We start from the raw sequence: 14,966 nt of genomic DNA on the forward strand, positions 1-14,966 counted from the left end.
ATTATTATTATTATTATTATTATTATTATTATTAAAGGACTGGCCTTGAACTTTAGACAGGAGTTATATGACTGTTAAATAGAAAACATGATATTTTCTATTATCCCCTCCAGCTATTTAAAAAAAAATCAAATGATTTCCAGGTTCAGAATTGCACAGTACAGCCTTGTATTTGGTGGATTGTCTGTCTCTGCAACTAAGACTCCTTTTAAATCTATGGTGTGGTCTGTGCTGAAACTTCTGGATATGAACATAACGTAGGTGTGAACCTGTCTTTAGAGTTACTGCAGCCACTGGAGGGCGCCAAAAGCCTCTATCACTTGAAAATAGGTTTGGGCCTGTATTAATCATAATATAAAAAGTGCACGGTTTAGAAGCCACGTTGATATAAAGAGTTTCAAAGTGTTCCTCAGGGGTTGGGTTATAAGCAGTCAGTGATCCTCCTTTTGGTGCAACAGGTGGCTTCTCTCTTGACTGTTAAATTTTTTACAGAAAGAGACTGGCTGATGCAATTTCAGTGGGAAATTACAAGTGGACTTACTGTATTAATGTTCTTGCCCTGTTTTACATTTATTATTCAAATCTAGCAATTTAGCATGTAGAACTAAGGGAATTGTGTAATTTTCTGTATGGTCAAATAAAAAATACATATTTTAGATTTCCAAAAGGACTTTTTTAAGATGTAAAAGTTCATTGCCAGTCTGGTATCTATTTTCCATACAAATATATAGTAAATATCTTAGAGTAATGCCACACAAACTACTTGCATACCTAAATAGCCATGAGTAAAACAATATACTCACTGATGTAACTACAGTGCTATACTTAATAATCAGTGACAAATAAAACTAGAGCTGAATAAAGCAAATACTTATTGAAAGTAATAATTAAAAGGTAAACCATGAGCTTAAATGTAAACTGAGTACCGTAATAAGAAACTCTATTAGTATTCAGCTCATACACCAGTGTACGTACGTGGAAAATTACTTTTCATACTCACTCAAAAGCGAGGGTAAAAACAGATACTGTGTATGTCCCCTGCTGACTTGAATCTCTAACAACAAAGGCCCCTTCTTTTCCCTGTTTTCAGTGAGCGGAATGAAAAGTAATCAATGTAGGAACCTGAAACACTACATTATATTTTTATAATGCTATATACTGTATTCTGTGTCCCTTATATTTATATTTATAACGCTAATGCATATGCCAATTAAAGTGCTAAATATTTCTATAGAATACAATATTTGCTTAGTTTTGCCATAGAATTGTGTTAATAATCCTATAATTAGTGATAACAAAACTGAAGGCATCCAATGTTGACAGTAAATAATCAGTCAAAGTGAGAAAAAATGTGATACATCAGCATCCAGATGAAAATATTATATAAACAATTATATATATATTGTTTTGAAGGCAGTTATCGAAGGAAGTGTTATGTTTTTAACTGTGTGATTTGAGTGACAATTCGATGCTGTCGATACTGACTTGAGGGAAGATAATTATTTTGATAGTGGGGACATTTCAATATTTACACTTTCAAATAATGCAGGAAATAGAAATGCACTGTCACAATGGCTGAAGACCATTTTTAAACTCACCTTTTCACGTAAGAGCTGTTCTGCCTTTGCCCGTGACATATTTCCTGCGTACCACCTACAAGAGGTAAAGTTGCATCCTACAGTATATGTTTAAACAGTATGTGGAAAAAATCAGCAATAAGACCATATAATGAGAGTTTATAAAGCTATTGAAAAAGATAACGGAACCATACTTTGGTTTTTTTTATTAACATTGTGTCTCAGAAGCCTGGGCTTTACTGGCTTTTGAACTAAAATTTAGATTAAAATTAACAGAATTGATTCAATGCCAAACATAACCTTTATTGTTATTTTCATCCTTAACCAATACCAAAGGACTCCAGGGTGAAAGTGAGGGTGAAAGTGATCTGCACTGTTTAACTGTTTGGTTATGAGGCTACAAAAAAAGTAAAAAAAAGTAATTGGCATAACTGTTTCATTTTAAATTTTATTTTCTTTATATAAATTGTGACTTGTTTCTTTCTGCATTTCAACAAAATACAGTACAGTCTTGCTACTAATGTATTATAAATGAAGTTCAATTCAAACTGTTTCTATGGGATGCCATGAATCTACAGTATGTACAATATCGTTCTTAAGTTTATAACAGATATGTCCTCAACAGATATTTTTTATTAACATTCATTTATGCAGGTTGCATGATGAACTCAGAGTCCACATAACTAAAAAGAATATATTTAAATGAAAAATGTAAGAAAGACAAAGGAAATAGGAATGGAGCTACTCACTGATAGTCCTCAATGTTAACAGAGTGCAAAGGGATGGAATTGCTGGGAATATTATTGCTGAGTGCACTGCCGGAAATGAGAACGTTGGTAGGAGGCAAAGTGAATGGTGAATCAATCACATTTGAGATGTTTTCAGTTTCTTTGTCAGAAACTGCTGAGAACAGTTTGTACCATGACGGTCTAACATGAAAGCCTTTTTATTTTGTGAAAAAGATCATTACAATTAAGGAATAACACTTATTATTACATATAACACAATATCCTAGCTAAAAGAACATTTCCAAATATTGCTAGAATGCTTCAGCTTGGTTATGTCAGACATTGGGACACAACATTGTATTGTAGCAACATTAATCTTAAACGTCTGTATATGATTTTAGAAGATGTTATTCAGTATTTGTTTGGCACATTATTAAGATATCAGTAAGTTAGCACATCCCACATTTACAGACTCATTGCCTTAATGAGGAAGTCAGACCATAGAGAGAGAGTGTTACAGTGTAGTAAATTATCTTTCAATAACATTTGTATTACTGCAATATTTCTGTAGAAATCTGCAACTATTTTTTGATGTTGCCTTTTGGCTTGATGGGTAAGATTCTATTTTAAAATGATTTATCCTGTTGTAGATCTTTTAGTTTACTAGTTTTCAGTTTACTTTCAGTTTACCAGTTAAGTAAACTGAAATCTTGAACCTTGGCACATTTAAAAAAAGACTTACTTATCCATGCTGAGACACCTCTGTGGAAGGTGATGACTGGGATTAGATTTTTTATGCCTATGAAGGACAATAACAAAAGAGTTATTTTCAATTCATAAAACACAAAGTGTAAGTATGTGCTTATATGATTGATAAGTACAATTATCTTCCCAAAAAGGTTATGTCAAATCATACATCATTAACACATAATGGGGAAAAACACATTTACTGTAACACAAAGTAAAAAGACATTCTGATGTTTTAATTGTTAAAATTAATTTCAAGAGAAGATGTAGTACACTCACTCCAAAACTGTGCTGAAGGATCGCTCTTTCAGGGTTTTCAAAGGCTCTGTGCTATGACCACATTAAGTAAGTGTAAGAAAAAAAGAACTGCAGTATTAATTACACTGAAAGCTGAAATGTAACAGGGTTTTTGAAGAACGAAAAATCGTATAGTTTGCATTTCAGATGATGATAGCATGTCAAGACCTTTCAAAATCTTCTTCTTCCCAGAAAAGCAGAATTGCTTTTTTTTAAAATATTTTTTAATCATAAACATATTGTATGGTGAAACACCCAAAATGAAGAGCTATCGTTAATGCACTGTAATATACAAATCTGGCTAAATGTCATAGTGACACGGGATACTTGTATATTTGACAGTGACAGAGAACAGGCAGGAGGTAGGTTTGCAGCTTTACAAAGGCAGAGGGATTATTGCCCTTCTGGTTACACAGGTGTGCTATTCAGCAGCAGGGAGAGAGGAGGGGAGAGAGAGAGAGTTATGGGGCCGTGTTTTACAGGGTGCAGTGGAGTGAGGGGGAGCTGCTAGAATACAGGGTCAGAAGGTCATCAACATACTCCATAACTCCTTAACAATATATTCTTTTCAGAAAATGTATTAGTTGTCTCTGGATAGATTTTAATTGGAAGGATGTCAGCAACATTTACACAGAACTATCAAAGTAAAAGAAGACACTACACTTTATTTAGTGTGGTCAATTAAATGCACTTACTTGGCAGCTGGTTTATGACTTTGCGCTTGTATGTAAGTAACAGGAACATACCCTTCGTCCCTGCATAGAAGATGCAAAAAACAATGTAAATTAATTGTGCACTTTATAAGTAAAATAATAGGCTGTGTGATGCAAGCATGTTTTGTTTTTAGTTCTGTATTTTCTACAATCATGACTAAGTGGTATACCCGAATCCAGATCACTGATACAAATTAGAAAGAGCAGTGGACCTAACTTTTACCCCTGTGTTACTCCACTAATCACATCACCCCAAGATAAGAATTTACATTTATCTGTATCCTTTGGTTCCTGTCCATCAAGTTGGTAGGTTAAAGCGTAGTTTTGTGTACCACATGTTTCATTGAATTAGCATAATAAAAAGAAGTATATGGAACTACAGATATGAAACCTCTCTGGACTCTTGGTGGGACCTTAAAAGACCATTTCACCATTCATACTTTATCAAGTTCCAGTTTTATTGACTTCTATAGAATCTTGAATTAACTAACATGGTTCTGTGTCATGTATGGATTGCACCTATGGAAACTAAGGATTAACTTAATTTTAAATAAGCTCTGATAAATGTGAGACATTGAGGAAAATGAAAACATTTTGTTTATTTTTTTCCAGGTAAATGAATATTTGCCCACAAATATACTTGCATTGGCTGGTTTACTTTGTTGTTGACGAATGTTACACATCAGGATGTTCAAAAATCATAGCACTTCAAAAAAAATGCGAGAACAAAAAGAAAAAGAGAAGCATGACATTACCCAAAATCCCAACATTGCCAAATTTGTATTTTACATCTGATCTTTTAGTTTTGCCGTGGAAACAGGCTAATTATTGCAAACCTATTGTGTTTTACTGGCAGCTCCACAGTCTGAAGTTGGATTTCAATTACTTCAATTATTACATGTCTTGGAAAAAGCAGCTATTTCCCACCCATCACTTCTAATGAACTCCCCCATCTCTCTCCATACACTATATCTCTATAGCTACTCACAGGAGAAACACAAAAGGTGTTTAGTTATTGATGTAGGAATACAGAAAAGCAAAAATAATGTCTTACCCATTCATGTCCTTAACTTTCCACCACTCTGAATTTTCTTCCTCTAAAACGTAATACTTCGCCCCTTTGACGAGGCTGAGCTCACAACTCCTCATGCCTTGGTAATGGTGCAGGGCCACCACAACTTTCTGTGGCTCCTTCCTTCTCTCTGGAATAGGTGGCAAAGTAGTTCTTTCCCGGCACTTTAAATTGAGACAAGAATAATAAATACATGTTTGTCAGAGACAAACTGTAAAAGGTGAATGAAAATGTAAGATACATTTAAATTAAGAGAAGAAGCAAAATAATTGAACTAAGTATTAAGTAAAACTAGTATTTGCTTTTCTGTGCACTTTTCTGTCCACTGCAATGCAGACTCTTCAGCGAAAATGATCCCACGTCTGTGGTAATGGATTGGGGCATTACTGAAGTGGCAGACAAGTTGCTGACAGAATGCAAACGCACTGCAGATGACTGTAGGTAACAGTGAGGTTCAATGCACATTAATGCAATCATTTATGTTAAAACATTCAAACATCTGTTGTGACTGTCTTTGAATGTTTGGATCCATAATTATCTTCTGTTGTTTTGCCTTTTGTATGGTCGACCGTTTTGAAAAGGTTATACACTTACTGACCTCTACATAGATGGAAAATCACCTGTTCATCAGCTGGAACTAGAGATGGGGCTTAGAGTATTTAAACCTGGCCTGTGTGACGGAACAAGTCAATGTGTTGGGGTTCTGCTTCAGAAAGGGTGGTAACCTTGTCTGTGTGCTGTTCTACAGCTTGGTTTTCTTGTATTCAGACTTGTATTGAACTGTTAGCAGTGACTCTGCTGGAAACTATAGATTTGCCTATTTTAGTTACTGATTCTTTTCTGTGACTGATTTGTCTTTTTTGAATTAATTACATGGATTTTGTTTGGCACTTGATTTCTGGGAATATGCTTATTTCTATGATGCCAATGACACCCTTCAAGTAAAAACAGGGTGTTTTGTCACTATAATGCAATTTCAATTGTGTTTAACACCAGTTTACCCATACAAGTGTCAAATACTGGACTAAAAGCAGGTTAATTGCTATTAAAAATAAATAGCATAATATATACATTAATAATGGTTTGAAACAGCCATTTCACAGTGTACCTGTGCAGGGATGGTGGGAAGGTGTTTGTTTAATGAAGGTACCCATGTCTCCCTTTTTCCTGCTATAAAATGGAAAATAAAAATAAATAAATGTACATATACAGTATATAAAGAAACATATATAATCTCCATAACACAGACATGTATATTTTGAGTGTCAAAACAAATGTGTCACTCTATTCATTTAAATATCTAGAAAAATAAAGCATACTGATATCACCTAAAAGTTCTGGTGTCATTTTGATTCATTGATTATTTGGCACTGACCATGAGTGACTCTGACTGTTGCATATAAGTGCTAAGTCACATCTTAGAGAAAGAAAGGAAAACACAGAAAGGAATCAATGTGCTCAACTTATCAATAAAATACCCCTTTATGCCATCTACATGCTGGAGGCTGGACTCTGCGGTGAGTCTGTGGGTTAATAGGTATCAGCAGGTGATAGCCTGGCTCAGAGAGTCTCCACACTCCACATGGCTCCACTAGGGGTGACTGGCTGATGGCAACTTGACTGCAAGGCACTACAAGTCCTGGAATCTCACTTGTTGCCCTTCCTGTGATCTCATCCTGATGTGGCACAGGGCTAAGCACATGCTCATGCAGCTTGTGTAAGACAGGCTTCCTTACAAGTTGGCCATGTGACAATTCGCCCCATTGACTATTGTGGGATGAGCTGGGAAGACATGTGTCATCTAGGGCTCAGAGACCAGTGCACGGCTACAAGCCCATCCAGACTTTATGAGAATGGGAGAATACTGTAATATCTGCATGAGCGCATCAATATTTAACCATATTGGAATCAATGGTTTTGAACTGTACTACAAATTGTGAATACTGCCTATATCACAGCTTGAAAGACACAAATCAGTTCAGTATGAGAAGCAGTTAAATAAAATATGATTCCATAACACAAAAATAGGCCATCAATAAAAGATAAAAGACACCCCTTGCCTATTTTATAATACAGTGCACATCATCCCAAAAAAGGTTTAGTCATTTTCCTCATAACTGTTACTGAAGTTGATTTGTTCCAATTACACTGGAACAAATTTCATTTGGGCAAATTTCTTTTGATGCTCAGTATATTATACAGTACAATTGTTCAATTCATTCTTTTTGGCAAAGTTTGCTCTGAGAGAACTTTCTTCCAGGATGTTTTGGGTTGTCATACTGTACTGTTTTACTGTACTTGAACCTGTTAACCTCCACTTACAAGAAGGTGACATCTGGATAAAGCTGCATGAGGACAGCAGCAGAATCAAAATGAAAAATTGTCCAGGGGATACAGTAACTCCACAGCTTCTTATAGCCATATAAGAAATGTATATACTGTATCATTCAGAAAAGTCAAGTCTGTAGATTAATGAGAATGTGATGAATACCTAGTTATATTTGCATTAAACTGAATAAATGTAATTAAAACTTTCAGATATACCTGACATTGGCAATGCCTTTGAGAATTACAGTACAGTGACATTTTACAAAGCAATAGTAAATGGCAATAAAAAAGTTGTGTGTATTGGGAAAAAACAAACCAGAATGGTTATGGAGAAATAAATATGATTCTTAACAGGAAACTGCTTTTGTGCACTCAAGGACATCAGTCAATGTGTGTTACCTGTATTGACTTTTATACATAAGCGATAAAAAAGGTACAGAAAATAATTACAACTTGAGGAAGCAAAGAAAGACATCTAACAAAAGTTGAGAAAATATCACAAATAGATTAAATCAGAAACAAATGAGTTAGACCAGAGACACAAGTATGAGATCACTGCACGCATAAAGAGATTGTAGTATTGATACAAAGCAAGCACAAGAGATTGTCATGGGACAAGAAACCTTGAGAAAGAATGTTAAATAAAGACAGGAGAAGAGATTGAAGAAGAATCTTGTTCTTTTATCACTGACTCAAAAAAGGCTCAGGAAGAAATTAATTCAAGATAAATGAATAAAAAAGTTAAAAAAATAACTATCAAACTGATCTTGTTCTGTTTTTTGTAGCCTTGTATTGACATTTATTTAAACTAATAATTCTGTTTATTTCCTTCTTGATTTAATAAACTGGAAATACACTAAAAGAGAAGACTTGCAATTTACTTTTTTATTGGTAACAGTATATTAATGCGCAGGCTAGTGCCATCTAGTGACAACTAGTGGCATTAAACTATTAACAACGTAATCACTAACTTTGAAGGACAAAACTTTTTAGAGTTAGAAAGAACAGAAAACCTATGTTAATAACATACAAATAAACTAAACTAAACTAAACTACATTGCATTTTTGTTATTTCAGCAACTAATGACCTTGGGGTAATTTGAGAACTTCCTTGAAAAACCATTGGAGCATAATCTATTATTCCTGTCCTAAATGAAGAATTTATCATTTAAATATTTTATAAAAATAAAAAAGAACAGTTTAGGTTACGAAGTGTGTTTTATAGACAACATCAGACAAATGAACAATAGATATATAAAAAACTACATTACATGAGTCCCAGAGAGTGCATCCAGGGGCATTTTTCGAAGCCTGCTTACAGCAAAGAAATTTCCCATCTGCCCAGAACCCACTGTGGTATTTCATCAAAAGGTTTGAATTGCTCTTGATTACTGGAAAATACAGTATAATGAACTGTGATTGTCAGCTTGTTTAGTTACTTATATTTGCAATGCATATTCCTTGCCTTAACTTAATTGAAAATTGAATTACTTGCCGTAGACAAAGCAAACGAAGGGCGAGTCGAAACAGAGACTATTCCAGTCAAGACAGTTTTGAATAAATTATTGTGGTATTCTGTTTTTCTCTGATTGTCAAGAATGAAGAAGGAAAACGAATGAAGTATTTCCCTTTACATTTTAAGAAAAAGAGTCCTTGTGTTAAAACAGAAAGACCAAAACAGGCACTCTGTAAAAAGGCACAGGATGCTCTGTGGCAAAGTTATGATGCCATAAAACAGGTATAATCATATTTCTTGATGGTTGCATATTAATAAATATGGCTAAATGTGTTAGTTGCACATAACATTATAGTTATGTACTGTATTTAAACTGTATTTTAATATTACAGAAGAGAAGAGCATTGAATATTGAGAAAACTACTGTATTACATCTAAAAGCAACAATCTACAAAACACCCATTAAATCTAACAATTACATGATATCTTGCCTCTTGATATTACAGCCTCACAACTTTATTCAGATATTGATGGTAACTGTCCTAAGACGGCTCTTCATTGGTACTGTAAATACGGTCTTGCAGCAGAAGTGGAATTCTATGACTGCTTTCCAGAACAAAATTAACTCTAGCTAGTCACTTCTCAAACATTTAGATACATACTTTTAGTATTACTTTTAGATAACGTATACTTTGCTTTTTGAGCAATCTGCACAAGAACACAGTAAAGCAGTTGATTAGTACATCGTCTATATCTGTGTCATAGATTATTTTTGTTTCCAAATGGTAAAAGAGATCACTATTATCAAGAAAAATATTTCCTAATCTGTTCAAATGCATGGAAGAAATAAATGTGAAATCCATCATATCTTTAAAAGTTTAATAGTGTGTTCTCAGTACAAATTCATCTATTTGTCAAGTATGTCACACAATTAATGGTCACTTTGCACATATATACCGCATATCACATCTTATCAATACTGTACCTTTATTTAATGCTCCCAACCAGCTTCTTCGATTATTTTCATCTTTTGCAAATATATACAGAATTCCTTCATCATACACTATCTGAAATGAAAAGAAAACAATATTACCAACAGGAGTAAGGGGCAGAAATGCCTCTGCAGTAAAGATGTAGATTATTTGGCTTATCACCATCATGCTCAAAAGTTTTTGGACTCCCTGAGACAAACACTGCTGCTCTCTCTAAAAGGGACATTAGCTGTTACTGTTAGTCTAAATTGGACATAAGCATTGAAATTACTGCATTTTCATTAGAATTTAGGAATTCAACTATGGCTATGTACTGTTCATGATCACACACATTTTATATTTCTTTACAGTACATTCACTTCAACCAACCCCCTCTCCCACACCAAAACAAAATACCTGAAATGGATACTGTCTCTGGACAGGAGTCTGTTCCTCTAGAAGGACTGTGTTAACACAGCGTATTCTTTCAACTAGAACTGTTCCTTTCTTGTTTCCTTTTTTCTGTGAGATGAAAAAGATCAATGTCAGTACATTTTACTACAAAACCTATTATATTATAAAGTTTCTTATAGCCAGTCGACAATCTTTCTCCTATGATTTCCAATTCTGTTTGATTGCATTTCACAACCTGTATATCAAACAGATCAGCTTGCTCACTTATAGTATCTCTTGAACTATCTAGTAATTAGAGATGTAGCATTGTACTGTGATATTTAATTTGCAGAAGATATTATCTCAAGTTCATACAAAAAGTATCAATTATTCAGTCCTTCCTAAATGGTTACCTCATAATTGCATTTGATACATTTTGCCTTGATATGGATTAGTGCAGCCAAACAATATTTGCTGCCTCTTTCATATAATATTCGTACAAAACCACAGATGGATCAGTAGGCATGTGCAAATTATTTACACACAGTGTGTAGAAAGACTTATGGCACCACGTAATTATTTATTATTGCCCCAGGTCCATGTTTTAGTCCTACATTCTTGCAGTATGTTTTTAACACCAGCCATCTGCTATGTTCATTATCTTGAAGTTTGTTCTTATTAAGATTTTTGAACAGCTGAGATAACAGTACATAATCCTATTAATTTTCTTTAGTGGGCATTGTAATACAGACACTTCAGTTATTTACAAAGCTTCTTTATTGTTCACATTAAAGTAGTATATGACTAATGGCAAGAAATGTAGTTATACCAGTAAAGTCAAAATATTAACTACACAGTGCTGTCCTTTAACATACTGTATACTTATCGTTTGTGAAATCCTGGACAGTCATTAGCGCGCTAGAAATCTGTTCTATCTGGTAGTGATGACACTGATGCTTCGGCCCTTTAAGAGACAGAAATGGTAGGGGTCCTGCCACTAGATATTTTTCTGCATATAAATCTAGTTGATACTCCTGACACCTTACCATAACACTTTTCTAAACGGAATGCTTTGTTGATGTGGACTCTTGCATTTTTTCCATAATCTTTGGTTCACATCCGGGATTCGATGGAATGAGCTAGCCCCATGTGACTCAAAATAATCCTTAATCTTAGCTGTGGAAAATGCTGTTTCAAAGGTTACTTTAGATGGGTCTTTAGATAGTTTGATATAATTTTATGGAGGGAGGCTCAAGGCTCTAAATAACCGTGGGTGTATTCCCACCATATACGTATATGAAATGTATATATTACAAAAACACCCTAATTGATATCATTTGCATATATTCCACATACTTTTGAAGATCCTTTTCTGTGTGATTTCTTCTCATTTAAGTCAATCTTTGCATAAATGGAATATTGTATTCAGAAAGGACTAATAATCATTTACTACAGAATGACAATGAAAAATATTCTTGGCACCAAGACATGTACATGTACTACACTAACACGTCACACAGAGATTTGTTCTTATTTTAGCATCATCCAGAAACTACAAAATCAGATGTAATTCAGTATTTTAATTAGATTCTATTGAATATGAGAGAGAGATTAATACTGTACTGTTTGTTGAAATTATTTGGTGTAACCTGTCCAGCTAAGGGATAGAATAGCGTCTTTGAAACATCAAAAACATGAACAGACGTAAGATTCTGAATGAAAATATTTTCCTTATTTGAAAAAATATATTTATTTAAAGTTTACACTCTGAGAATCACCACAAGATTTGAAAGCTGTTAACCTCAGTTCACCACGTGCGCAACAGAACAAGAAGTAGAGAGGTCAGCTGCCTGTTTAATTTGTTTTTTCTCAGGAAGACTTACTGGTGGCTGGAAAAGCATACGGGGGACAATGCAAATTAATTAGATTTCAATCGCTCCCTTTTGTTGCCTTTACCAGCCATCCACAAGGTGTGACGCTCTTTCCTGTCTCATTGTTTCGTGTCAACAGATTGCCTGCACAAGTTACCATCTGCACAACTGTGCAGAAGCAGAGGAGAAAATGTACTGGCTCGGTTTCCAGTTCCTGTTTTCTGGGATCAAAGGAGCTTTTTAAGAAACTTTATTTTATATATTACCTTTAAATGTGGCTTCTCAAAGCGCTTTACAGAACGACAACAACAAACGAAAAGAAAAAAATACACAAGATATACACAACGGAAATACACAATGAGAGGAGACAGCAGATGAGGGTACTGAACAGGGTAGGAGCAAAGCATTACAGAACAAAACCAGTCAAGTAAAGACCCTTCTAAAGAAGAAGGGTTTGAGTGTAGATTATAAAGAGTTTAGGGAAGGTGACTCTCTGATATCCTTTGGATAGACTTTAGACTTCTGCCCCATCATAACCCTTAGTAAAATGTATTTGATTGTGCTTTATAACAGATCAAACATTGTTTCTAGGATTTAAGTGCTTAATGATATACGGTAGTCTACCTGTGAAACCTACATGTATAGACACATACAGTAGATCCTGAGATCTGGATGTAAACACCTTTGCCTCAAAGGTGTGAATGACAGGCCTTTGAGGAACTGCTTCCTGTACAGAAACACACCAGAATATGTAAAACAAGGGACCAAACTGAAAGAAATGTGGAAATGATACACACGCAGTGATAATTATTCATAGCTACGACCTGATTTTTCATTTTTTATTTGTGCATGTCTACAGTAGGGAAATACTGTATGAAGCTCATAATTGTGTGATTTTAGGGATAGCTCTATATGTTCTACTGTAGCGCCAGCTGCATTTATTTTAATTTAGAAATAATTTGTTGTTGCTCATTAAACACTTCCAGAAGAACAAAGAAAACCGAGTGGAAGTTCCTTTTCACCCTGATTGTCATCTGTGTAAGACCCAATCTTAATATTGTTGGCAGCTCTGGGATCACTTCACAGTTAATACTGTATGCACATCTCTAAACCATTCACAGATTTTAAATAACAATCCTTTCAGTATAATTTTTTTTAACATAATGCAGATAACAACTTTCTCAGTCATCTCAGTCTTGATGTAGTGCTGAAATATGAATAGAATGATCGCTTACCCCTTTATCATGCTCATAATAGGAAAGTGTTGTTTCTGTTAACTCAAAGAGCCTTTCTTTGTAGTTTCTGGGCGACATCTTTTTCTTCTGCTGTGACATCTTGAGAAGAATTTCTTCTTTTATCGGGGCAGCCTCCATTTTTGTGGCTGGAACAAATGAAAATAAATAGCACTCAGAATGAAAATAAGACTAGTGTGCCTTTAAAGGAAAAGAGTTACACACGACACATAAACAAGAAGTGATACTTCAAGATCACCACATCTTAGTCAAAAGGTCCTACACAAAAAAAACATCAAATATTTACTCATGTATTTAATTGAAAAAAAAGTCAATATCTTTTGTTTTTTGTTGGGATGGCCATGCTCAATAGGAGGCATATTCTGTAACCACCACACACAGTTTATATTATAAATAGGTTCATTCCAAATAACATGCATATCTGGGTCAATATTTAGAAGAATACATACGGTATAGTGATTTCATCAGCACAAAAGTATTGTTTTTTCAAAAACACTTTTTGTGTGGTTTTGTTTAATTCACAAACTATTTAAAACAAGCACACACAATGATAAAAATAAACTATTTTTCTTTCTACAGTATTGTCATCAACATTATTGCCTATACACATATAAAATGTAACCAAACAATGTGTAACTTTTACAACATTGTGTATTATAAATGGCTTGACCAGCAATACTCTTGTGAGTTCTGTTTCATTTCAATGACCCTTACTGAGGGTTTGGTTTAGCATAATACATGCCACATCATATTTGCTCCTGTTGTTTTCCTTTATCAAAGTTCTGAAATTCAGTTCAGACCAAGGTAAATAATCCCTCCACCCCACAAACAAGAAAACTTACCTAAAATTACAAACAGTATTTTTTCTCTATGCTTCTAAATCGATTCACAGATATTCACAACATCAGTTACCATGTTCGTTTTGAGAGAGCTAGTTCCAAACATCCACTGTTTTCTTGTTCATCTACTGATTAATGATAAACTTCACAAAGGTGCATTGTATCCAGTTTATAGTGAGTCAAAGAAATATTTACATACACATCAAAGCTGTCTACCAGTCCTGACAGACACCCATTGTGAGCCACATCATGTTTGGTTTACCTTCCTAGAAAAACACCTTTGCTGAACTAGGGACATTTTCACTGTTGTACCATCTGACATTTATAAGCAGATGATGACCACAAATGTAGATAATGTTCTAAATTAGTTCCTTCAGTGGATTTATTTTTTTTAACTTCACTTTGATTTAAATTAAAAGTTTTTATATAAATAATCTAGCTCTGTATTTCCCTCTTTTTATTACTTCCCAAATTGTCTAGAATATGTGAATAATGTTTTAGCAAAGTATTTTTCATACAGTGTTTTTCAAAATCAGTATTCCCCATTTTGTATCTTCATATTTTTTCTATCTACATGTAACAGAGAAGTTTATTGTCAGCCAGGGCAGTTACAGAAAATTATTTAAGGAAACCTGAAATGCCTTTAAATTAAATGTCATGAAACGTTCAGCTTAATTTGTTTATTTGCTGTTATTAGTTTCCTGATTATGAAGAAAAGGTT

At 34.2% G+C, this 14,966-nt stretch overlaps 1 protein-coding gene across 3 annotated transcripts in view; it reads right to left on the reverse strand.

Annotated features, from left to right (window-relative positions):
- Nucleotides 1-14,346, reverse strand: part of LOC102690635 (cytoplasmic tyrosine-protein kinase BMX) — a 27,907-nt gene extending 13,561 nt beyond the window's left edge. Inside the window, exons 1-13 of one of the 3 annotated variants that reach the window (XM_015363673.2) lie at nucleotides 14,249-14,346; nucleotides 13,389-13,534; nucleotides 10,307-10,411; nucleotides 9,904-9,985; nucleotides 8,734-8,853; nucleotides 6,243-6,304; nucleotides 5,117-5,298; nucleotides 4,045-4,104; nucleotides 3,332-3,382; nucleotides 3,048-3,104; nucleotides 2,327-2,392; nucleotides 1,599-1,653; nucleotides 1,001-1,080 (exon numbers count right to left, since the gene is read on the reverse strand). In XM_015363673.2, the coding sequence (XP_015219159.2) occupies nucleotides 1,001-1,080; nucleotides 1,599-1,653; nucleotides 2,327-2,392; nucleotides 3,048-3,104; nucleotides 3,332-3,382; nucleotides 4,045-4,104; nucleotides 5,117-5,298; nucleotides 6,243-6,304; nucleotides 8,734-8,853; nucleotides 9,904-9,985; nucleotides 10,307-10,411; nucleotides 13,389-13,526 (1,058 nt within the window). In that variant the 5' untranslated portion in view covers nucleotides 13,527-13,534; nucleotides 14,249-14,346. The remainder of the gene's footprint in view (nucleotides 1-1,000; nucleotides 1,081-1,598; nucleotides 1,654-2,326; nucleotides 2,393-3,047; nucleotides 3,105-3,331; nucleotides 3,383-4,044; nucleotides 4,105-5,116; nucleotides 5,299-6,242; nucleotides 6,305-8,733; nucleotides 8,854-9,903; nucleotides 9,986-10,306; nucleotides 10,412-13,388; nucleotides 13,535-14,248) is intronic. The other 2 variants (XM_015363679.2, XM_015363676.2) reach the window with 2 other exon arrangements.
- Between the last annotated feature and the right edge of the window lie 620 nt (nucleotides 14,347-14,966).

This window comes from Lepisosteus oculatus, chromosome 15 (assembly GCF_040954835.1).
Source record: "Lepisosteus oculatus isolate fLepOcu1 chromosome 15, fLepOcu1.hap2, whole genome shotgun sequence".
NCBI lineage: Eukaryota > Metazoa > Chordata > Actinopteri > Semionotiformes > Lepisosteidae > Lepisosteus > Lepisosteus oculatus.